The 25000-nt window shown below is 41.6% G+C and overlaps 1 protein-coding gene across 5 annotated transcripts in view; it reads right to left on the bottom strand.

Annotated features, from left to right (window-relative positions):
* Positions 1 to 25000, bottom strand: part of grik4 (glutamate receptor, ionotropic, kainate 4) — a 334598-nt gene that overhangs the window by 130664 nt on the left and 178934 nt on the right. For all 5 annotated transcript variants that reach the window (XM_037775509.1, XM_037775506.1, XM_037775510.1 and 2 more), the window contains exons 4-5: positions 7416 to 7580; positions 1634 to 1731 (exon numbers count right to left, since the gene is read on the bottom strand). In XM_037775509.1, the coding sequence (XP_037631437.1) occupies positions 1634 to 1731; positions 7416 to 7580 (263 nt within the window). The remainder of the gene's footprint in view (positions 1 to 1633; positions 1732 to 7415; positions 7581 to 25000) is intronic.

Below are 25000 nucleotides of genomic sequence, written 5' to 3'. Positions count from 1 at the left end.
GCACTAGATGTCAAAAGTCGCTAAATCTAGAGAGAAAGTCACCAAGTCAGAAACACTGGCAGCTCGTCTCTTCATGCCTCCCTCCAAAGCCACTCCCCCAAAATTATCATAATGAACGTAAACAATGAACATGGCTATTGCAGTACCCATTGTAAACGCTAACTGTCATTCCTACATATTGCTCCTTTAAATAATCTACAAGGTAAAGATCCTAATTTCAAACAGCAGATGTACAGGAGGGACAGCAGAAGTTGGTTGCTGTCAACCCACGTGATCTGATCAAAACTCGTACTTTTGTTTATTTGTACTTGTTTCTATTAAACTCTCAAAACAGTGGCAAGCAAGCCTCGGCCGGATCCGAGCTAATGAAGGGGATGGGGGGACATAAAGTGTCCTGCGGTGCTTTCATTGGAGTGGGACTTGAATGGAGAGTTATGGCACTGTTGAGGTATTTCATCTTTGTAGTGCTGCCACACTCTTTTATAGGGCAGATGAGGTGGTTTGGCACCAGAAAACTTTAAAAAAGGGATGTTGAAGAATCAGGTCGTTAAGCAGGAGTAGTGCAAAAGAAGTGGCATATACTGTATTAGCAAAAAGTTTACTGAGGGCAAAAAGGAAACCCGGTAATTTCAATAAAACTGAATTAAACTGAAGCACAAGAATACCAAACAAAAGAAAGCTGCAGCCTCACAGCGAGCTGCCAACTCCTTTCTCCCCCCTCCCCCCCACACTCCATTGCATTTCACCTTCTCAGCCTCACCTTACCAGAAACCTACCACCTACATCTGCCCAGGTATGCACAGGGTGAGCGAAACAGAGCAAGCATCCAAATCATACAAAATGAAATAACCATTAATACAAGGTTTCTAAGTTACTGCTGACCTCACAGTTCATCTATGGGCAATCATTACATACCAAATGAGCACACTAAATATCACTAAATCATTTGCAATACCTTCTCCGGCTTCCTCCCACGGTCCAAAGACTACTACTACTCTAAATTGCCCGTAGGTGTGAATGTCTTGGTTTTATGTCTATGTGTCAGTTCTGTGATAGTCTGGCGACCTGTCCAGGGTGAACCCCGCCTTCGCCCAGTGTCAGCGGGGATTGACTCCAGCCCCCCACGACCCTGAATAGGATAAGCTGTTACAGATAATGGACGGATGGATTTACCTATCTCTCTACATCTTAACAGGCCCAGCCCCTCTCTGCTAAGAGGACATCATTAGGCAAACCTGTTTGCACTTTCCTTGATTGAGCTGCTGAGCCAAAACATCTCAGTCAGAACAACAACAGAAAATCCTATGAACCCATAAAACAAACAAACCTAACAAGCATGTGTCATTTGCACACCTTAATTGATAATGTATCAAATAAACTGAAATATTGGACTGAAAATAATAACAGACACAAAACACTATTTATGTTCTGGAACAGGGCCTGGTGAAAAGGGAGAACCTTTTCACAACCATTTTCACTAACAAGTTGGATTTCATTCCCCCTCAATCTCCTACAAAAACCACACCACCGCTAATGAGCATCATCGTTCCAAGCTCTGTATTTCAGGCCGCGCTGTAAGCACGCTGCCTAATATGAGCCCGCGGCTGCAGGCCAGTTGGGTGCATAGACTCACCTCCTTCTCTCCGCAGATATTGCTGATGATGGAGTTGGAGGCCGGGCTGGCAGAGGGACCGAGGACTGCCACCACGCCTTTCGACATGATCTGGCACACTGAGAGAAAACAGAGAGGGGGGGCGGAGGGGAAAATAAGGATCGGGAAGAGAACGGAGACAGCGAGAGAGAGAAAGAAAGTCAGTCAGCCAGTGCTATCCAGGAAAGGTACAGAGTCATTTAAAAAAGGCCCTCTTCAGCCAGATGTTAATGGATTCACATGCTGACTGTCTCAACCTCTAAACTGATAGCAGCCTGAGCTAGCGCTTCCACTGTCTCAAGGGAACCTGAACCTACATGCGTTAATGAAACCTGCACGAGGCCAAATGCATTTGTCCATCTTTAATATGCCTAACGTGATGCACACACAGAAAACTCCTATAGATCCTGCCGATGAGAGTTAAATAGCTTGTGGGAGGAATTGATATTCGTATAACAGACCGTCACATATGGAGACAGGAAGATATACAAATGGGAGGAGACACAGACAGATAAAAGGAGAGACAGAACGGCACAGAGACAGAAATAGTGACAGACAGCAATATCTGGAGGCTTAAAACATAAAATCTGGTATTTGAACATTTACACATGAATGCCATAATATCCCCAAAAGTGACACACACATCTCATCTTGTTTTCCACATTCTACATTTACAAGGACTGATTTAAAGGCTTTACCTTTGGGGACGGAAATATATCTTTAGACAGAAACATTTCAGAGAATGTGAATTTTACTCTCTGATGTACAAGGGGCCATATGCATTAATCTCCCCATACGGGAGAAACAGAATGCCATTTTCTTGTGAGTTTATAATCCCTGGCTTCTAATTAAACCGCTGCAGTCAATGATGTGAGGTAGACACAAGTACAGACACGATGTACTCTTCATGTGTGAGCATTTGTGCACAAAGTGAGTGTGTGCGATGATAATTTGGTGCCGGTTATTGGGGCAAATGCAGAGCATTAACCAGCTACGTGTGTGGAAAAAAGGCAGGGGGGCACCGTTTGAGTCTGTGCTGTGAATCCAGAGGCAGTGAGTCGAATGATTAATAAGTAATCCCTTAGTCACCCATGGGGCCTGTAAGACATGAACACACTGACACCTTACACAAACACCCGCATACACACGTGTGCCCACATTTACAGTACATGCACACACACACATTTGCACCTGTCTGCATGGCTTCACCAAATTATAAAGCTGAATGATTTGACTGCCAGCCAACATGCTCCTGGCCCCTGTGACACTTTGATCCGCTCCGTCTCTGTCTGCACAGCGAGCATTGTGTGTGTGTGTGTGTGTGTGTGTGTGTGTGTGTGAGAGACAGAGAGTGTGACAGAAAAGTCTGTGTCAAAACTCGACCTGCTCGCCAAAGTTTATTCGTCACTCCCTGTGCATTGATATCAGTGTCAAGGTGTCCAATAACGCTGTGAATTGTCAGAACGGTACTGTGCCTCTAAACGCGGTCAAATTCTGGTCAGAAGGTCAGTAGGTCGCCTGAAATCCATTTTCTCCGCTTGACATTGATTTTCACTGATCAATACAAGCTATTGGAACCTTGGAATGATTAGAGGGCTGTAATGAGTTTGACTTGTGAAATGCTTGACAAGTTTGCTGGTTACAAGAGGACGGATGGATCGACGGACAAAACAATAAAACTAGAATTATCGTCTCACGGTTGTATGCCTCCGCCAGCCAGGCAAGTTGCAATGTACATCCATATCTGTCCAAAATGTCATCACTTTACCACTTTACCCTATCCTATTATACTATACTTGAGTCCAAGTGGGCGTTTGTGCCAAGTTTGGAGAAATTCCCTCTAGGCATTCCTGAAATATTGTGTTCATGAGAATGGTACGGACGGATGCAACCCGAAAGCATAATGCCTAGGGCCATGGCTATCGCTGGCGTGGAGGCATAAATAAAACATGAGATACAGCAAAACCAGAAATACCAAAAGACTGAGTGTACACATGCATGTTGTGTGGCACAAATGCCTGCATATTGTGTGTGATAGAGTCTCAAACACCCACAAAATGCAGCTACCACATCTAAACTCATCCAGCTGCAGGTCATGGCGCTTGCAAGTTTCCTTTCAGATCTTAATGGTTTCAGATTTGTTGGGATTAAAACGCTCTCAGTTGGCCATCAGTGTCCCCAGGTGCACACAGGCAGCAATAAAGCAAACATCTGCGTGTGTTATGTGGCTGTATATGCAATACAGTATATCACAGTGAAAGAAACCTTGTCACCAAAGATGTGCACAAGGTCAGGCTAAAGCTGTCTTAGCAATAACCCATTTGCCCTCTTTGGCTGAGCTGCCCCCCCGCTGGAGCTGAAAGAGCTGTGGGTTCTTGGTCACCTACAACAGCAACTGAGGGAGAGTTGTGTATAAGATGAAGACGGTGTGTCGGCGTTGCTCAGCCGTAGTAGGGTATGTGAAGGGAAACACATCCAATATGCAGGATATCAACTTTTTTCTTTTACTGTACGATATAAATTCTGGTTGCCTTTAAAGGGATGGTTCGGGTGTTTTGAAGTGGGGTTGTGTGAGGTACTTATCCAAAGCAGGTGTATTGCTAACAGTAGATGACGGTCGGTGTGCCCCAGCATCAAGAAACAGACAGGAGTTACCGACACCGGAGCAAAGCAATGCAGTGCTGTGGACGGCGACGGCAGAAAAACGTATTTTAGACACCTAAAAGAAAGGCTCAACTTAAAAAAAACAATATACGTTTAAGTGTATGCTATATTTAGAATATTTTCACTGTCACTTTACCTTGCCGTCAGACAGCCCTTTCCCTCTCCTTTCTCGACGAGGAACTGAACTGAGAGTGAAACTTATCTATGCACTCTCCAAAGCCAGCAGGCGCAGATGGCAAAAACAGCATAGATACGTTTCACTTTCAGTTCAGTTCGCTGTTGAAAAATATTCTAAATATAGCGTACACTTAAACAGAGATCAATTTTTTTTAGGTGAGCCTTTCTTTTAGGTGGCTAAAATGTGTTTTTTTGCCATCCCCATCCAAAGCACTGTATTGCTTTTCACCGGTACCGGTGCTCCTGTCTTGTTTCTTGATGCTGGGGTCATGCTGACCGTCATCTCCTGTAAGTAAAAAACATCCACAGAATGCACCAATCTGCATAACTTTAAAATAATTCTGCAGGGGAAGCCCGGGACCTCCCTCCAGGTGACTTTGCACCATTGGAGCTTCATCACCCTTTTACAGATTAGAGCATCAGCCCCTCAGCATGTCTGTGCACGTTCCTGCTTGTCACGTTGAGTTAACTGCCAGTAAAAGCAGCAGGCAGCCCAGGGAGTCATCCGTTTAGGAGTTGTATACTACACAGGCAGGAGTGGGTGCTTGAAAGGTGGGGGTGGGACTTTTCTGGGCAGGTAGTTGTCCTTCTGTGATATTTCCATCTAACTGCAGCCACTGATCCATCCCTAATCCAATTCCTGCCTCTAATTACACACACAGACTTTCACACACAAAAACATTTGCACAATATACACAAAATCCAGCCAACACACACCTACGCATGCTACTTTACACACACATGCAGAGAAAGAAACACACACACACATAAAGACACACAGGAGGAACCACATTTAGGAAGGGTTTCTTAGTACACCAGGCAGAGAAAATAATACAGTTTCTTGTTGTTGTGGTAAGTGAAGCGGTGTTTCCATGGATTAAGCGGCACCACTGAAGCTCTTGGGTTTGTGAAAGTGTTCTATTGAAAATCAATCTCCACACTTCTTGTCACAGATGTTTATATTGGTTGTTTTCTGCTGCAGACACATGCTGTGCTATATTGATTTTGGATAGTTTTCATTAAATATTAAAAAAAAAAAATGTAATAAATAAACACTGAGGTGTGAGGCAACAAGTCACCACCCAGTATACTGGTGTTCTGCATAGCTGTGAAGTGGAAGCATTGATACAATTGATAACAAATAGGTACTTCAGATTGTGTTAATGGAGTCTCCCCCTCAGTGAAGCATTTGTCACATTTGTGTGATTAATTACTTGAAATCTCTTAATGGCTCATTTAAAAAGGTCCATAAACCTTTATGTTGAAGGTCGTCTGCTTTGACATAGATTACTGTGAGTCATTTTTACATTACACTCAGCCACACCAGAGTGAAGGCTACCAATATACAGCCTAACATAGAGAGAGCAAAATACAATCCATCAGCAAACAAATATAAACATACCATTTCACTTCTGCAGCTATCAAAATATGACAGCCCATTTTGCCTTCCTGCACCATGGCAGTCTGTGATCTATTTTCAATAATTTCTTTGCTTCTGTTTGACTGAAATATTGTTAAACCAGACAGACTTATCTCTGTGCACTTTGGAGAAGAGTGTGAGAGACAGAGTGAAAAAAGCCAGTAGGGTGAATTGAAATGACAGGCTTGCTGATTTCAAAATGAGACCCTTTCTCCGACTTTTTTTCCTCTGACTCAACACAAACACATCTATTGACCAACAGACCCACACACACACATCAACACTTTCTTTTCCCTACAAATTCATTCACCATAATCACATGGCAGCTATTTTGGTCGTACATCACGCTCAGGGTGGGAAGGAATCTCCTGGAAACTAGTCAAACTGATATAGCAAGATGGTGAAGTAGTTCAAACATTTGACTGTGTACCCCAGCAAATGTGGACGGATAAGTCTGTTTGCCAGGTGAATTGGTGATTCTGCCTTGACTGCGATAGTGCTGCTACGCTCAACTTTGACTGAACCCAAAACAAAGATGTTATACAGTATACCAGACTAGCTAATTCAGCTGACAAACACATCTGCTGGCTGTTTACGGCAAGTGTCTTAAGGTAACACAAAACACTGCACAGTGAATAAGATTCAAAAGACTAATTGTAGTATACTGTATAGCATACAGTCAGACACAAAGGTAGGCAAACGTTATGGGTTTCATTTTGCAAGATAACGGTAGATTAAATATGCAGTATTAGCCTACGTTTTGGAGCTTTCAGTTTGCATAACATTACCTAGCTTATCTTTGTTTGGATGATTGTGTAGTTGGTCGTTGACCATAATGGGTGGCAAACTGTCAAGTTCGGTAAGGGTTGATGTCATTAACTGACTTCAATTTTGTAATATATGGCCTTTTTGCCTTCTCAGTTTCTCTTTATATGGGTATTTGTCTTTCACACGTACTTTATACATTTCTGGTGATGAACGATTGACAGATGACGGATGAAAAGACCAGTGACAGATAAGAACAACAACAATACAATAACAGTCTACCGTAGCTCTGTACGCTGATCTCCAAAAATGCCAGCGCGGCCTAGAATGCTCCGCAATTTCCATTCCCTATTACTAATATATCAAACTAAAAGGCGTACAGGCTGGTGATGTCTCGACTGACAAAATAGTTATCGACATTGATTCCTTATGACAACTTTAGCCAGCAAGCTACTTGCCAACTTAACTGAGCAAATGTCAAACAGCAACACGTCGGGTGCCAGTGGTCTCTCTTTCTACATTGTAGATGTAACCTTCAATCCAGTTGCTGTATCCCTTTGTTTGGATCCTTTACAGACTTATCTGCCCATATTTGATTGTTTCAGCACTTGGCTGTTTGGGCCATTTCACCATAGCTCTATAGATGTCCGACTAGTTTCCGGTGATCCTTCCCGCCCTGAGCAAGATGGCCGCCGTGTGAACATGGTGAATTGGCATTTCTTCCCCCGTGTTACTTACTTGTTTCCCCCATCTCATATTCACTGTCTCTCAGCAGTTCAAAGATGTCCACCTCCAGCTTGCCAGTGATGGAGCGGTTAGTGTTCCTGTTGATGCTGTCTTTGGCCAGCGTGATGGCCAAACGCTCTCCTCTGCTGCACTCCATAGGGTCATCAAGGATGGCAGCTGACAAGAAGGGAAGAGAAAGGAGTGGTAATGAAAAAAGAAATCATCCACACTGGTAACTGCTGTTTTTCCACATTAGAGAACAAGGGTGGCCTATGTGGCCAACGATCATTCACTCTGAGAAACTGTGAGGACAGGTCATGTATTTAAAGGCTTTTTTTTCTCTTTTAGTTCTACAATAAAAGTTCAATCCACTGAAAGCTGCTCCCAAGGTGTATGGATTTATTAGCACTAATACTACTAGGTGACATTTTGTGCACACTGCTCTCCATTAATCTAGAGTGCCCACCATGGCAGGTATTGTTGTGAATAAATCCATACACTTTGGGAGCAGCTTTTAGTGCGTGGAATCTGATTTTGTTCCAAAAGGCTGAGTGCTATTTTAATGTAAATATCTGATCTGTATGATAAAAGCTTGAAAGCTTAAAAGCTTTAAAATCTTATGAACACTGCAACAATATAAATTCATAACATAGTGATATTTTCAAGACCACAGCAAAAAATATACATTCATAACATACTGTTTACTGCAGCAAAAGCATTCAAAACATCCATCGGTTGTTTAGCTTTCACAACGGCAGTCTGGAGACTTGAAACTCCAGTCACTGCAGCAGCTTTACGGAGATGCTACACTGTGTGAGTCCACTGATAAGTTATTTAAAAGGATTTAAATAATTCCATGCTACATGATAAGTATGGAGTGATATATTTGTACGCACTATCTGAATAGACTGTAGCAATAATTAAAGACATTCAGACAAAGGAGGAGAGAAGTTTTTTTTATCCTAATCGTATTCTGTGACGTTTAAAAGCACAGATGTCAAATTGTCATCATGGGCAATTAAGCAGCATGATCTGTTCAATGTGATATTAAACACAGAAGAAATGGAATGACATATATGCTTTGATATGTACTGAATAAATGGCATATCTTGTATTTTCAATCATAGGTCTAACCATGAATACACTTTTTCCACGAAGATGTGACCCCAACAGTTCAATATCCCATCAATACTCATCTTGGCTCCAAGAAGTCAGTACTTTTTTTTTTCCAGGATCACTGAAGAGCCTGGCAATTACTGAAAAGTAAACATTTCCCATCAACCACTCAATTATGTTTCAGCCCAACTGCATGAACAACCACCATTTATACGATCTCTAACATACCTCAGTAGGTTTCAGCTCAAGGGTAGAAAAGAACACACAATAAAATGAGCAGCAGATGTCTGAAAGCAGGCTTCGTAATTAATGTAATTATACTGGGTTAGCACTAAGGTTCTCAAGTTAAATAGATTACATTTACAGCTAAAGCAGAGTCAGGAGATAAAAGTAACCTACCCGTAAACATGTGACATTAATAGGGCGCAAAAAAATACAATTAAGTGCAACTTTGCTGAAAGGTAAATTAACTGTAGATTATCCATTAGAGCGAAAAACTGCAGGTTGAGTGTTGTAACTTCAAGCCTAATCATATCAGACGTAGACACGCAGAGCTGCATACAGAGCCGCAACATGTTTGAAGTGACCTTTTCCAAGCTGATCACACAGTCGAATAAACAACAACTAGATTGTAAAGATGAGACACATCCACTCATCTGATATCATCACCGGTAGTCACATTAAGCCAATATCCACAAATAATTGATATGCTTTGCTACGAAACAGAGAGTAGCAGTGACAGTTCATCCGAGGTCGCACACAAAGGACATGAATTTCTTTATGCACTTAACAGACTCCATCTTGATCATGTACAGGCACGTAAGGCTTTATAAGTTTTAGATTTTTTTTTAAAAACTCAAATATAAAACCCAGATTCATAAATATTCATCGTTCAGCTCTGTGGACTTCTCTGTCCGAGGATCAACACTTCAAATCCCGAGGAAAACCCTGTGATGGAGATTAATGTCTACACAGCAGCAAGTTTAAATGTATGGTTTCACCATGATTCCTTGTCAAGATAACTAAACATCTCTCTCTGATGTGTGATTTGTTCATTGCCATGTCTTACAACATAGCAGTGTTACATCCTTGGACTGAAGCTGCTATAATCAATATCTTTATATTACTAGTGGATCAAATGACTACATGTACTGCATATGAAAGGGGTCGGTCGCCCGTAGTGACAAACCCACAGGAATTTATTGATCGACACTGCAATCCCCCTCAGCTCTATGGGGAGTTTTATGGCCCGCAGCTTTACTGTTTTGGTTCACTCTCACAGCTCTTATCAGCTATGTTTTCAGACGCAGCCAGCTTTATTGTTTCGCAAAAAGTTTTAATGACACCACTATACACTACCACTGTATCAGCACCAAACAGCAGTAAACAACACGTTCGCCATGTCAACAAAAAGGTGATCAATGTTGTGTTTTCAGCTTGTTTCTACTGCCCCAAGTGGCCGTTAAACAAAAGCAAAGCTTTCAAAATGATTAAAAATGATTTCACTTTGATGTCCACATGTGTATGCAAGGCTCAATAGTTATGATGTATAGCTATATTGTCCAGCAGATTTTAACAACCAACATTTGGTTGGACGAAAATAAAAAAAAAAAGCTACACAAAATGTAAAACTGTTTACATTAAATGACGATGGCCTTACAGCAAGATGGAGATAGACAGATGTCTTCAGGAATTATTTTCAATTGGCCAAGTTGTCACACATGACTAATATTCTCTAGTATTAGCCACATTAGCCGTTTATGTGTTTTTTGCAATCCGCGTGTTGTTGAGGATGAATTTCATGTTGTGTTCCATTTCCCCACATGCAGTGACCTGAGGAATCATTTGTTTGAAAAAACTTCAGTTGAAGAACCTTAATTTGTTTTGGTCGTCTGAAGGTAATGTGGATTAATTAATGACAAGATTCTTGTCTTAACAAGATTAATAGAAAACTAGTGCAGTGTGCCCGTTCAAAACATGCCTGTTAAGAACGGGTTGAGTGCTTTGTCTCTGGTGTTGCTGCTTGCAGCTTTCTTGAGAACCGCTAATACAAACAGCTTCATACTCGACACTGCGCTTCACTGGGTCTTGAGCAATACACCTGCCATGACATAGTTGCGTCACACCCAAGTCGCGGCATCTCACGGTCAGAAACATCGGTGAAATACACTTAGCGGAGGTAATTTCCTAATAGGCATATTAGTTGCTTGCTTTGACATGACCACGGAGGTTATAAAGTAGAGAATGGATTTCATTCGCGGAGGTATTTTCCTGGCGGTAATGTTATAAAACATACACAATGTGAGTTGCAATGGCAGAGTGGTGCTATATATAGGCTATCTGCTCGTGCTTGTTCACTCCAGGGAAGTGAAGAGAAGATCGGTTGTAACGTTATCCGGCATCCATGTAGCGTCAGCTGACTATATCCGGGATCCAGCAGCAAAAGTGAGCGGTCTGCCCGCTGCAGACGACTTGCTCGTCTCAGTCCGCAGAGCCCTAAAGCCCTGCCCCCGCAGCTGCATAGAGCACTTTTCGTTTATTTATTCAAAGTTTATTAATATTGAATTCTGCGTGTCCAAATAGCACCTAATTTGAAAAAGCGCTCCCTTGTTAAGCGTGAAGTAGATCGGATGATCGGTTCTCGAAATATGCCAATAACAGACAGACAGACAGACAGAGGTTCCTCACTTTATAGTTTGACAGAGAACACTGTATCTAACATAATCAGACTTTTTTTGTGATGGAAATTGAATGTTTAGAAATGCTCTCTTTTTGAATTTGTGGAACTGTATGATATGATTGGACACATCCTGGTTGTTGTTGCTGTCCAGTGTCTTGTAAGCCCAGCACACTGAAATAAACAAATCAATCAATTTGCCAGAGGAGAAATATTCTAATAAAAGAGACATTTCAACGTCATTTCAATGTCCTTCATAACTTTTTATGTTCACGTGTCATGTTTTATCTTCCGTTTCTCTCATTTTAGACAATTTTCCTTGACAAGAATCGTAAGCGTAATATCATCTCCTTTTCCAAGGCTGCATCAGAAATAGAAATACCAATAAAATGTGGTGAATTATTATAGCTAAAACGCCTCCGTACACATTGAAAATGTATCCACACAAGTGGGTGTACAGTACGCCTACTGAATGAAACTTATAATTCTGACATGTCTTGGTCTCACAGGAGTCGACATTTGGGAATGGTCAATACATGACAGCTGGCAAACAAGCAGGGCTGTTTTCACACACGGAAAACATGAGCTGGCCCTTGATCCATCGAAACCAATCAATGAGTAGCCCAGGGGTACGCTGAAGCGTAGCGGGCTGTGGACTGTGGAAGACAGGCTCAGTGAAAAGTAGGTATGAAATGAGAATCCCTCCGAGGTAACAGCGCATAGCACAGGAAGATGATCCCATGAGGCATTTTAGTAGCATCTCTCGCAGATGTGATCCTCATGCAAAACACGTCAACATCTGGCTGAGTGTAATCATAAAACCCTTTATCATTAAAGACAAACAGCATCAAACTGTTACGCAAAAACGGTATAAACGCTGCTAAACTTGTCATTCACAACAACAGTATTGTCCAATAAGAGCCCTTATTGCATGGAGTAACTGGAGCGGGCATTTTTTTCACCTTTGTTAGAAACACAACTACGCACCTCTTCTTGTAAATGCACATACACACTCATACACACACTGCCATTAAAGTTTCTGTCACTTTGAGTCCTGCATTTAGAGCTGGAAATTATCCATCCTGAACATGTGATTTAAACCAAAGTGGCACCACGTTAACAACTTTAAAACTTAACGTAGTGCGGTTTCCTATCCCTCTCTCTGCTCATTCCTTCCACGTAGACAAACCACAAGAGGCACGGAGGTCTGTGAGGTGTGTGTTTTTGGCAGAAAACTGCAGAATTGCTGTTAAATGTAAGTCAGAAACAAGGCATTTGGACCTCAACCTGTGTCAGGGGTCTTGCTCTGTGAAAATTAGTAGTGGAGAACTGTTGTAGTACACAAGAGGAAGGTCCAAACACTGCTTTGCATTGCCTTACTGTGCGAGCGATGCTTTTTGTGACACAGAAAGCTTGAAGTGTCTCTGGAAAGTGGCAGCCAAAACTCATTATCCTTTTGAAGGATCTGCTGGCTTCTCTATTAATTCGATGGCTGCATCTCTCTTTTCATCAGACCAAGTGCTAAATGCAGATCAAATGAACTAGCGCTTCACCTACTGTACAAGGCAATTAATGGTAATGTGCTCTCCAACTCGCGGGCTTTGATTGGGGGAAAAGCCATTATCTGATAGGGAGAGTGGGGGAAATAGTTCAGAGGGACTTGGCCTTTGATCAAATAAACGCTTTTGAAGAATATGGATACTGTAAAGTGATTTAACATGGCGTTCATTTGAATTGGAAGTCAATATGTGTTCTCAGTGGTTATTATTATTATCTTGAGGGACTGCTCCTCTCGCCTCAGATAAAATAACTAATAATCTATCTACTTAAAGTATACACTGTGGCTTTTTGTCATAAGATATTAGCCTATTTAAACTTCTGTCTTATATCATATTCTTAAATTTGACCTATTTAACTTTGTAATCATATGAGAAATCAACTACTTCCTCAAATTACATCAACTACCCTACCCTCAGGGAAATATGGGACACTCTAAATCATTGTTCAAAGATGGTACAGCTCTGTTACCAAAGCCCAACATACATGTAAGCTCGGGATGCTCCAAGTGTCTTATTTAATATAATTAAGATCTCTTGGCAGGGCTGGACTGGGACAAAAAATAGCCCCTGGCCTTTTGGCCAGTACTGTCGATCACGCACTACCCATCTTCGCACTACCCGATTATACCGACCGTGCCACTGCCTAAAAACACTAAAGCCTTGTAATGAGAAAGAGGGAATCAAGGGAGATTAAGGGAGAGTTAACATGATAATTACCTTCAAAAAAGGGTCTTGCAAAAAGTGTTTACTCCACTGTGATGAACAGGGCTTTCCACAAGAGTATGGAGAAGCCAACCAGTATGAAAAAGTAGTAGATCATATACAATGATCGTAATTATTGCATATTTTAATGAGTTTGCCTGCCTGATTGTAAACATGTAGTAAAGAGGAATTAGGCTTCTTGTGCGGTTTAGCCCACACAGATTGTAAAGGTAAATTCTGCCTCAATTTTGTTTAAAGTGTATATGGATGACTTATCGAAACAATTGAATGGGTGTAACACAGCTTGTCTTGTTGGAAACTCTGTTATCAATCATCTTATATACAGTATGCTGATGACCTGGTAATTCTCAGTCCATATATACATAGTATAGGCTACAGCATTTACTGAAGGTGTGCTCACAGTGCGGCAAAGACTGTGTGCGATATTCCTCTGATGACATGCAAGGAAATAAAATACCTTGGCCATTTTCTCACTGATGATTGTAATGATGACAGATGTCAACTATATGCTCAGGCAAATATCTTGATTTGTAAGTTGTGTTCTTTAAAATGTAAAATGTTAATTATTTAGAGCTTTCTGCATGCCTTTGTACACAGCTCATCTTTGGTGTAGCTACAAGAAAAGTAGTATGCGTAGGCTCATAGGGGCTTACAATCATGCAATGAGAGGCTTTAATCAGGCCTTGGAAGAGCTGCAGTCAATACTCATCCAAGCTCAGGAAACACTGGTGAGATAGCCTACATATGAATGTTTTTTTAATTGACTGATGAATTGCTGTGGTTTTATCTTGTGTGTTTTCTTTTCTTTTATTGCTATGGACCCTCCTGTGGGTCTGAAATAAAGTTTGAATTAAATATGACACATATTTAAAACCATCCCTGACTGATTAGAACTTTTGTAATTAAGAATCATTAGACCTTATTTATTATTTTTCGTTTATTTACTGACACCTTCGCAGTAAGGTTTATCAAGACATGCCACAATGATGGCTCATGTAAATAAAGATAATTTATTCATTAAGCCCTGCGTGGCGTATATGGAAAATGCAGAGCTGTCAGTGGATTTTTTAACGCTTACTACGTAATCGTCAAGTTGCTACCACTGGTGTTTTCCGAAGTAGCTCGTCTAATGAGGATGTCCCCTGTCTGCGCAATCAATGCAGTTCTTAATGTATTTTGTTATCAATTATTTTTCTAATATCTGTCAAACACTGAAGACGACTCTCCGCTCTCTACTCTGCAGAGACAACCTCTCAGCTGAGCGCTCACACACATTCATATAGATCAAGTGGGGGAGGGGCTGATACAGACAGATAGACATTTTTCTCCATCATCATCGCCAGCCCAGTGTCAATTTAGAAAAAAAAACGATCTACCTGTCTTATGTGCCGGTCAGAGGAAAACAAAAAACACAAAAAAAGACAGTTGTATCCCCAAAAGGCACGTCTGCCAGATGGCCAGCTGTCTCTTGGTGCCATTCTCACATCACACCCTGTCAGTATCTTCCTTGTTGATCATCCCTTCAAAATAAATCCACCTGATGTGAAATTATGCACAAAGGACACTAGACAGCCTGTTTAAAAGCATCTTTCCAGAGTCCCATGAAGGACTTAAATAGTTACAATGTTTACTAATTTAATTTTGAGTGACACTGAATAATTAATGTGGTGTCATTTTAAGTCTGTAATCTGACTGGGATGCAGGGAGCACTGGACAAGGGGCAAACAAATTAATTTAAATCCGGACACAGTGATGTGAAGACTGATCACCTCAAGTGCTCTTTTTGTTAGCCAGCTGCATACCGGGCCTTTGGATTATTCATTGCAAACACTCCTTTCCCCATATCCTGGCATCGACTTCTACTTTAGCAGCTTCATTAGAGGTCTGCTTGTTTTGTTGTAGCTGGCTGATTAGTCCACCCTATCATGTGTTCAGGAGGGATCAGATTTGTTTTTCCTGAAAACATGCCAACACACAGAAACCGAGCTGTGTGCTAACGCAGGTTTGTATAGGGCTTAATGAACGCATCGACGAAGAAGCCACTGTGGGCCAGGCCATGCACTTGGATGCCTGTAAAAAATACAAAATAACACAACAGCTCATTAGCTAATGAAACTCTCATGTGGTGCATTGACTTATAACTTTGGCTTTATCATTGTCAACGACACCCTTTCTGTCTTTTTGCTTTAATATGTCAGATTTGATGTGTCAAACATAAATCTTACAGGTACTACTGTCTGATTTAAACTGAAACTATACGCCCAACCAAAGTGTGCCATTCAAATAAAAGCCTCAATTTATATGAGAACAGTAAATGTGAAGGTCATGGTCCTCACAACTGGTGAATGCAAAGGGCTGTCCTCTCTCACCACTTCCATTCATCTGCCTTTTAGTTTAATGGGTTTGTACATTTTTCCCTCTTTTCACTGAGGGATGCCAAAGCCACTGATTAAAATGAAAGTTTTTTTTTTTGTAGGTATGGTAAGGTAAGTTTATATTACCTCACATGTTGCATCTTATTTTTTAAATAAAAGGTCAGTCTTTACTTTTATCAAGGAGGGTTATACAGATGGAATAACATTTTCGTAAGATATCATATGAACCGTTGTTTGTGGATATGTTGGCGCACACATACACACAACACACATGCTATGTTGTTGAACATCACAGATTCTGAAACTCATCCTGATGCAAACAGTGTGTCCCTTTCATTTCAAAGACATCATTAGAGGGCTTAATTGCTATTGTGATTTTCTGTTTTTATCCATGTAAATAACGATTGTACATCAAAAACTCAACTAATTTGTTATTTTCAGCGTTCTACAAACAACATTTCTCATTTATTTGATGGTTGCTTTGACATTAATTAGCAGAGACACTAGACAGCTATCGCAGCCTTTTCAGTGCCAGATATTTGCTTGTTTGTTAGTGAGCGTGTGAAATGTGTGTGCATGTACCTATGTGTGCCTAAACGCCCATGCACTTGTGTATGTCAGCGGATGAAAATGCCGTGTGTCATGCTTGTCTAATAGCTGTTTTATTCACTTGGAGCAGCGTGACTGCGAACTATACCACAGCCAATCTGTCTGCTTGTCTGACTGCATGGCAAATGGAATTGCAAGTTCCACACTTTAATCAATCTCATCCGCAAGCCCTGTGGTGTGCACTGCCGAAGGAAGCGGAGGTGCTTTCTTACATAATTAGAAAACCTCGCTCGCGGAAGACCTGGCGACAAGAAACTGATTTCCTGGTGTCACGTAATGTAATTATAGCCCACACACACCTATCATAGTGTGTGTTAGTGGCCTGATGTGTTAGGTCTCATTAATCTAAGGCTGAACGCAAACGCCGACTCTACTGGCCCGTAAAAACTTCTGTCATTTCAGTTAATGCATATTTAGTCTGCAGTTTATTCTGTTGTCACTGGTGGTAGAAGGGAAAATAGTTAAAACCATAAACGTAGAATTCAATAGGACGCAGTCAATAATTATGATAATTGGTGTTGAAATCACCATTTTTGTGAATAAAAGGAAGCCTTTAATAGAGTCCCTCTGGGCCAGTGAATGTAAAAGCCATTGACAGAGAGGCACACAAGGGAGTGCTGCCTTTGTTTTCCAACTCCCTTGTACAAAGAAGCTGCGAGGGCTGATGACAAAGAGTGAAAGGCAACATTGCGATAAAGAGATGATAATTAGAAAGCTGTAATCTTACAGTTCTTGACAGCATTTCTCCGCAGAACGTCCTTTGCCATATTGACTGAGACAAGAGGGACATCAGAGGATAATGCTTCTGATGTTGCTCTAACTGTAGCCAGGTCATGTAATTATCACATAATCACACCATTACACCAATATGAGCAACGTGGTAATGACAGTTAATAAAACATTTCGGTAGATGGATTTTTAAATACCAGTGCACCAATGTCACCCTACGTAATGGATCGTTGTGGCTGTAAAATGAAAAAGCAAGGTTCAAAATCATCACTATAACCTCAACAGAATCAGTGGTGTGTCTACTGTATTTACAATTTCTCAAAAAACTAAAAATGTGTTTAAAGAAAATGAAAGAGGGAGGGAAAGAAAGAGCAGTAGGGCTGGGAGGATTCTCCTTTCTCCCGTTTCAATACTATCACGATACTTGAGTGCAGATTCGATATGTATTGCGATTTTTAAGTATTGCGATTCTACAAGTTTTGCGACTTGATATCACGATTTATTGCGATTTTTGTTAACTTTTTTAACACTAGACCATGGGAAACAGTTGAATCATACACTTCTAGGGACTTTTACTTTGGAAAATATCTAAATTAATACAGTAAAATGTTTGATTTTCAGCATGTACTGTATGTAGTCAGAGATGTCATTGTCAGACTTTATTTGTTAAATTTTTTCCAGCAAACCCAGAAATCAAAGAATAAAGACATTTCCCTCACAAATTAGTGGTATTTTCTATTTAATTTATAAGGGACATGTAATGTTTTATACTTCTGTTAATATAATCCAAACAATCTTATTTCCATTTATGTATATTTCCTTCCTTTGTTAACACCTTAGAACCGGACGTAGTTCTTACTTCCGCTAACTTTGCCAAGTGCATCACTAGCTCTGCCGTCAGCTTCCTTCTCTTCATATATCCATGGTCAACTCTGTCGGGGCCGTTTGAATGCATTTACCATAAATGTCAGTATATGGGCGCGCAACAGCAGCAGCGTCGGCCGATTTGACCACGGAGATGTGAGTGACGGCTGGCTTGACCGCACGTTGCGATAACGTTTCCTGTCCATGACAGAGTTAGCATGCAGCTTTAGTCATGATGTCGAGCTCTGCTTTTCATGGCAATGTGTGAAACCCAAAGTGTTTCCATACTTTACTGTATGTGTGGTGTTTACCACTCTGGATTTAAAATGTGAGGGTGCAGGTCGTATCCACGCGGACACTCCGTTGTTTTCTACGCTTTGGTTTCGGCTCGCTGCGGCCAGCTGCGGTTTGTTTTGGTCAAAGGATACGGAACGGATATGACGTTACGTCATATGTTGAACCAGACTACAACAATAAAAGCGGTAACTTCCTTTTACCTCTGCATAGACTCAAATGAAACAAATATATTGATTCTGGCATTAAAAAAATAATAAAAAATAATACATAGGTGAAACGATTTTTTCCCCACTCCTAATATACAGTAAGCCTGTATCCCAGAATGCACTGCTCTGTGATTGTAAATGAGAGAGACAGGGTGATGACAGCTGTCTCAGATTATAATCGCTGCTTCATATGTGCAATATGCAAGCATTGCCATATCATGTATTCTCTGGTGTGCATTTTGCATGTCGTCTTGCATGTCTACACATTGTGTGTTTGCATATCAAGTGCATCTTTATGCAGGTTATATTTATGAACAGAGTTATGACTGGAGGCTCATTTCACTCAGGGGAATAATGAGCAGAGGGCCTTATCCAGCATGTCTGCGAGACGCGTGTGTGTGTGTGCATTGCATGCATTTTGTGTCTTGGGAATAGTTGTTTGTATAATGACACTCTCTATTTAATTTCGGCTCCACTTCAGCTTATTACCTGGCACCACTGCGGAGCCACGTAGCTTTAAAACAACAGCTAGCCAAGTGCAAATACACAACTAGCTGATGCAGTACCACAGAGGCTTTAGAAGCTTCAGAATCTGCTGAGTTTTTATGCAGAAACACTCGGCTGTAACTTTTAACAGCCTCTTTCACTGACACATTATTCAACTCAAAATCCAATTAAACCCAAGATCACGCAACATAATAAGCCAAGTCATATAATAAATAAACTAGGTCCCCTCATCTCTTAGTTTTCTTGATTGCAATGAAAACAAAAGTACTTTGAAGAGCAGTGATATTCACTTAACGGGCAAAAAAGAAGCAAAGATGCAATGTGTGACAGGCTCGAGCTTGCATACTAACAGATGAAAGAGAAAAAAATGAAATATCTGGCAAACACTGTATTTGGCACAAACACATAGAGACTGCAGATGGTCGAAACGCTGCAGATGTTGACAGGAAATACTAAAGATCCAATGGATGCACACCACAAGATTTCTTGCCTGCTATTGTTAATACATTAGCACGAGCAGAGTGTTGCCAGTAGCTGCACAATGACATCAGATAAATTGAAAGCACAGAAGTTGTTTACAGAAGGCTTGCACTTATGGGACCTCGCCAGTGTCAGCATGATTACAGGACATCCACAAAGCATAAAAGGAGTCAGTGGAGAAGCTGTCACAGGAGCACTCAGATTGATGAATCCGGACATGGCTAGGTGGGTTAGGGAGTGGCGGATGCCAAATGAGAAAAATGATGGTGGATAAACATAAAAAGCAGCAGTGTGAATGGCATTAACATGCTGGGCCACAAGTTCACCCTCCTGTACCGATATATAGTAGTGCAGCCTCATCTTTTATTTCATCCACTGACAGACTGATGCTGCTATTTGTTCAATTCCACTCCCACTGGGTTGGAAAACTCTGAAAGCAATTCATCAGTACAAAGTAGCCCGCCCACTTCTCTCTCTCTTGAATCAGCTGAGCCAACGCGCCAAAGCCTGATGTCTTCATGCCGACTAATGGCCATCCATTCTCTGTAGCTGTTGGCAAACATTTTAACTTTAGGAAGAATGGGTTATTTCTGACAGCGTGGTGATAGAGAATGAGCAATGGTTGTCATGGAAAGACAGCAGGGAGTGTGATTCATTGTGCCCAGGCCACACTGGCGTGGGCTTTTCTCCAAAAGCACAGGCACGCTGGGCGTCCATTCCTCGAACCGAGAATCCAAAGTTCTCGAGATGGAGCTTGCCTTGCAGTGAGGGGTACCCGCTGCCTCGCTGCCATACTGTTGGCATATGCAGAAGTGTTTTAAGATTGGCATAGCAGAGGAACTGCTGTGTTGATTGAAAACGAAGGCCAGCACTCTACATCTTTCATGTCATTCAGCACAAATTACATTTAAGCTTCATTTAAGTAGACAGACTGAGACTTTGCTCTGGGCCCACACAGCACTTAACATGTTTTCTGAATACCATGGGACAGTGCACTTTTTAAAATTCATGCTAGTGGCTTACCACGCAAAGAGGTTCCGTTGGTGGGGGGCGATGTGATGTAAGTACTGGTGAGATAACGAAATACAAGGCTGATTTGAGTAATAAAGTTTGACGGCTTATCAGAGGCCAAAACACTGCACTTCATTATAATACTGAAAACTCTGGAAGGCTATCGTTTTATCCTCTGTTGCAACAATTTCCAGGTAAATAGAAGAATCACAGCGTTCCTGTTACAAAGCTAGCTAATCTGGCAGGAATGTGTGTTTCAACATATTTGACTGGCCAACGTCGCTCTTTGTCGGATGACATAGCAGTGTGTTACGACAAAAGCCAGCCTTTCTTTTGCTGGACGGCCATGAATATTTTTACCGGAGTCCTCTGCATGCACCCCCGCTATGCCAACACAGTAGACTCATTGAAATGAATGAGGGGGCTGAGTTTTGATGTCAGTCTGAACATGGCATTACAGTTCAGTATGCACTATTGGTTACCTTAAAAGTGCACTGAAATCACTGAAAATATAATACTTTTCAGACTGGAGGAACTTTTTCATAGTTGTAAGAACCACTCTTTTTATTGTGTCCGCACATCAAGAATTAGGAACGGTCATAGTTCTTAAAACGTCATTTTGAGGAACTTTTTTAGCTCCTATTTCAGAGTAGATACTCTCCCAGCACAAGAGGAACTGTGAGTGACGGAAGTGTACAGTGAATGGTCGAACATATGAGCCAATGCAGCACTCGCATACACCAATTTTAAAAACCTGTAAGCCATGTAAACAACAGACAACACAAAACAACAGCTCGTAATGAAAAAAGATGGAAGAAAACATGGACAAATGGGCCGACAGTGAAGAACCAGAAGTTAACTCGTTCGTGAGCACACAGCCACTGAGCCAAAGAACGAAGAGTGAGAGCCGCTGCTCAAAGCACAAAGGCTAACCCAGTAGCTCAAAGGCTATCCCAATAACATTAGCACAAATACTAACCCAGTAGCTCAAAGCACACCCATTGAGCCGAAGAACAATAGCCGACTTGAACTGAAATCGTAAACGGTGCTTTTGTGACGGCTATTTTGCTTGTTTTGATATGACTGTGGCATGTAACAAAGTTACAACTCGCCACTTGCCACTCGCTGCTCTCCTAGCTGGAGACGTTAGTCAGCGGCGCCGGCTTACGTTGCTTCAGTGTTCCTATTGACGGTGTGAATGCAAACAGAAAAAAAGCTCTTGAGGTCAGTTTACCCAGTGGGCAGGTCCTCTCAGGGAGACCCCAGAACTGTTTGGTCTGAAAATGCCAAGTCATCCCTGTGCCTCATGACAATTAGTGTCTGTCCTAACTGTAGGTGTGACATTCACAGCAGAGCTTTAATTGACACGATGATGGCCAATCACTCACTGGGGATGAGGCGAGTGGATTGGGAACATTAACAGTAACAGCTTCCTGATGGCCGAGAGTCAGCAGAAAGTCACATTGTGACAGTTAATTTAAGAGCTCGCCGTCTTGATTGGGTCAGTCCTGAATACTACCACCGATAAAAAACAAACACATAGTAGTTAGCCTTTGCTGCCTTCAGCCTGCCAACGACACCTGACTCACCTCGATAGAGCTGGTTGACAGCTCTGTCACTGTCACTGCCATGGGCGTGACGCTCCAATTGTATTCAGGAATCAGGATTTAAGGAAAATGGAATAGGTAGCAGTGAAAGAAAGCTATGAGGAAACAGGAAAAAGAACATTCATTCCTTCATGGAAGGATGAATCCCCCTGGGTCAAACATGACGACAGAAATTGAAATATGGATTGCATGGTGTGTTGCCAGCTCCTGTCAAAGCTGGACACGACGGATGAGATCATTCTTTAAAGGCTGTAAAGTCTCCAGAGGCCCATAACGAGAGCCGGTAACGCCGACGGACAGCACAGACGAATCCCAGCTCCACCACTTTATGAATTCTTGTACTGTTTGGATACGTAAATTAAAGTAATAAATGTACCAATAATGAAAATGAATATATATATGTATTTTTTTTGTTTTCTTTTCATTATATGCAATTAAAACTTTGATGGAACCATTAAAGAAAATGTCTAGGGGGGAGTAGTTTTATGAGTCATGGATTAACTAGGGCCACAAGAACAAAACTGTTAACACTGAACTCTGACAGCGCCGGCTACGTTTAATAAACGTTAAGAAGAAAAGGTGTAAAAGGATATGTATTTGTGCGTGTGGGTGTTAATGAGCTTCTGAATAGTTTGTTTTTCTTCAGTGCATCTGTAAACCGCTCCAGCTCGTATTATACAGCAGAATAGCTATGTGTCTGTGTGGTTCTCCGATGGGGGCAGAGAAAAACTTTAACTCTACCACTTGAGAGAAAATGGCAGCACCTGGTGCACAGCCTGTGGTTCAACTTCCCCTGAATTCTCAGGGCATCTTCAATGAATTATGACAGAGCCTCCTTCCCCCATCTCTCATGCACACATGCTCACACAGTACATCCACACTGACATTTACTTTCTGTTCCTTTAAACCGCCCCCACCTCCCCAGTCTCGGAGCCACAGGAGGAATTAAAGTCAAAGTAATAGGCCCATCCGGCTAAAGTGAAAGGGATGGGTGGAGGAAACCTGGAAATGAATGCCAAAAGTTCATTTTCACTCAGTCCTTCAGTCTAAATTAGTGAAAAAGAATGACAGTTTGGACTGAGAGAGACAGAGTGACAGACGATGGAGTAGGAAAGAGATTTAAAGGGATAGTTACAGTCTGAAAGAAATAGAAAAAGAAAGAGAAAGTGACAGGAAGAGATGGTGATAGAGGGAATAGCCTGGGCGACCTGTTGCAGCAACAAAAAGACTGACATAGAAAGTGAGTGATACAGCTGACACACTGTTGGGAGTGTGATGCACAAGGATAATCTCGACGACAACGATGATGATGATGATGAGGAGGAGGATGGTTATTATGGTGAAAACAGCGACCGTGTGGCGGTTGTAGATCGACTTCTGTACCCGAGGGATGGGAGACAGGCAGGCAGGCGGCGGGCGGGCGGGCGGGCAAGCAGACAGTGAGTCCTGGGGGAATTCCAGCTCTCAGTGGGTGTCATTACCTGTCAGTCAGCATATCTCCCTCAACAGGCCTGGCCTACAGATAGACCCACTGGCATGTAATTGTCTGGAAGGTCAAGGGAGACCAGCGGACGGTATGATGAGAGGAAATGGGAGAAAGGTTAAGAGGGAGAAAAAGAAAGAACAGAGCAATGCTGATGACAGAAAGAAAGACTTTTTTTTTTTATAAAGACGGCGGCTTGTGAGAAGGAAAGGAAGTAAGTGCTTGTCGCCTCCTGGGAAACCACTGTTAGAGACTGTATAAACAGTGATAGTCTGAGGTAACATGGTATCCTATAGTGTAGTACTGCTATTGCATTTAATAACCTCGGAGACACAAACAGACGGTTGACCAAAAACAGCCACGTGCAGGCTGAGAAGAGCCTCTGGCATTTTGACTCGGTGGATTAACCTGCAGTAAACTGACCTTTATTATTCAAGAAGACGGTTTACAGTGGACGACAGAAGCACTTGTTTCATAACAGTCTGACGGACAGATCTCAGACAAACCTCATTCATGCAAAGGTCAACGCAGACGCCCGTCCTTCTGTGCAATGACGATGCGTTTTTTAGTGAGCTTGAGGACACTAAATGGCTGATCATGAAACAGATGCCAAAAAGATTACATTTGCTTAGTAAAACAGCTGTTCACCCTATTCATGAAGGCAAACAGCTGTTCACATTGAAGACTTTTCACAGTTTAAAGAAAGCAAGTGATTAAAGACAATCATCTGTGATATATTACTGTACGTTACAGTCTATGCTCTGCAAATCAACCCTCTGTCCATCAAAATCAAAAGCGAGATCCTCATTATTTTTTATTTTTTTTCCCCCAGCACTGCTTAATTGCATATAAAGAAATATACCGCTGGGCTTAAGAAATGTAACAGCCATCTCACTCATGGTTAAAACTATGAACCAGCACAAAAATCACAATTACCTACATAAGCCACCATCTTCTGAACAGACACAGTTGTCAGGGCATACAATCTGTTATGTATATGTTATATCTGTTGATCTTTACGAACCAAGACTCCATAGTCTAACAATAGCACGTAAATCGAAAATCAAATCGAATCGTGGATTTGGAGAATCGTGACACCCCTAATGGATGCATCCTCCTGTACCACTGATGGGCCTGAATAAACTAATAATAAAAGTAAACTTGTACTCAAATGTAATATCTCAGATACTGTTTTAACTTTTTTGAAATAAAACACATTCACTATTTAGTCTGATTCATTCTGAAATGCCTCAACTTATACACTGCTGACTGAAAAGTTGCTATACACATGGCACTATAGTTATATGAGGGCACCACAATAGGGCCCTATATTTGAGTTGCAGGACAGAATTTT

This window comes from Sebastes umbrosus, chromosome 7, assembly GCF_015220745.1.
Source record: "Sebastes umbrosus isolate fSebUmb1 chromosome 7, fSebUmb1.pri, whole genome shotgun sequence".
NCBI classification, from domain to species: domain Eukaryota; kingdom Metazoa; phylum Chordata; class Actinopteri; order Perciformes; family Sebastidae; genus Sebastes; species Sebastes umbrosus.
Note: the sequence above shows the minus strand (reverse complement) of the source record. Positions and strands in the feature narration are given on the sequence as shown.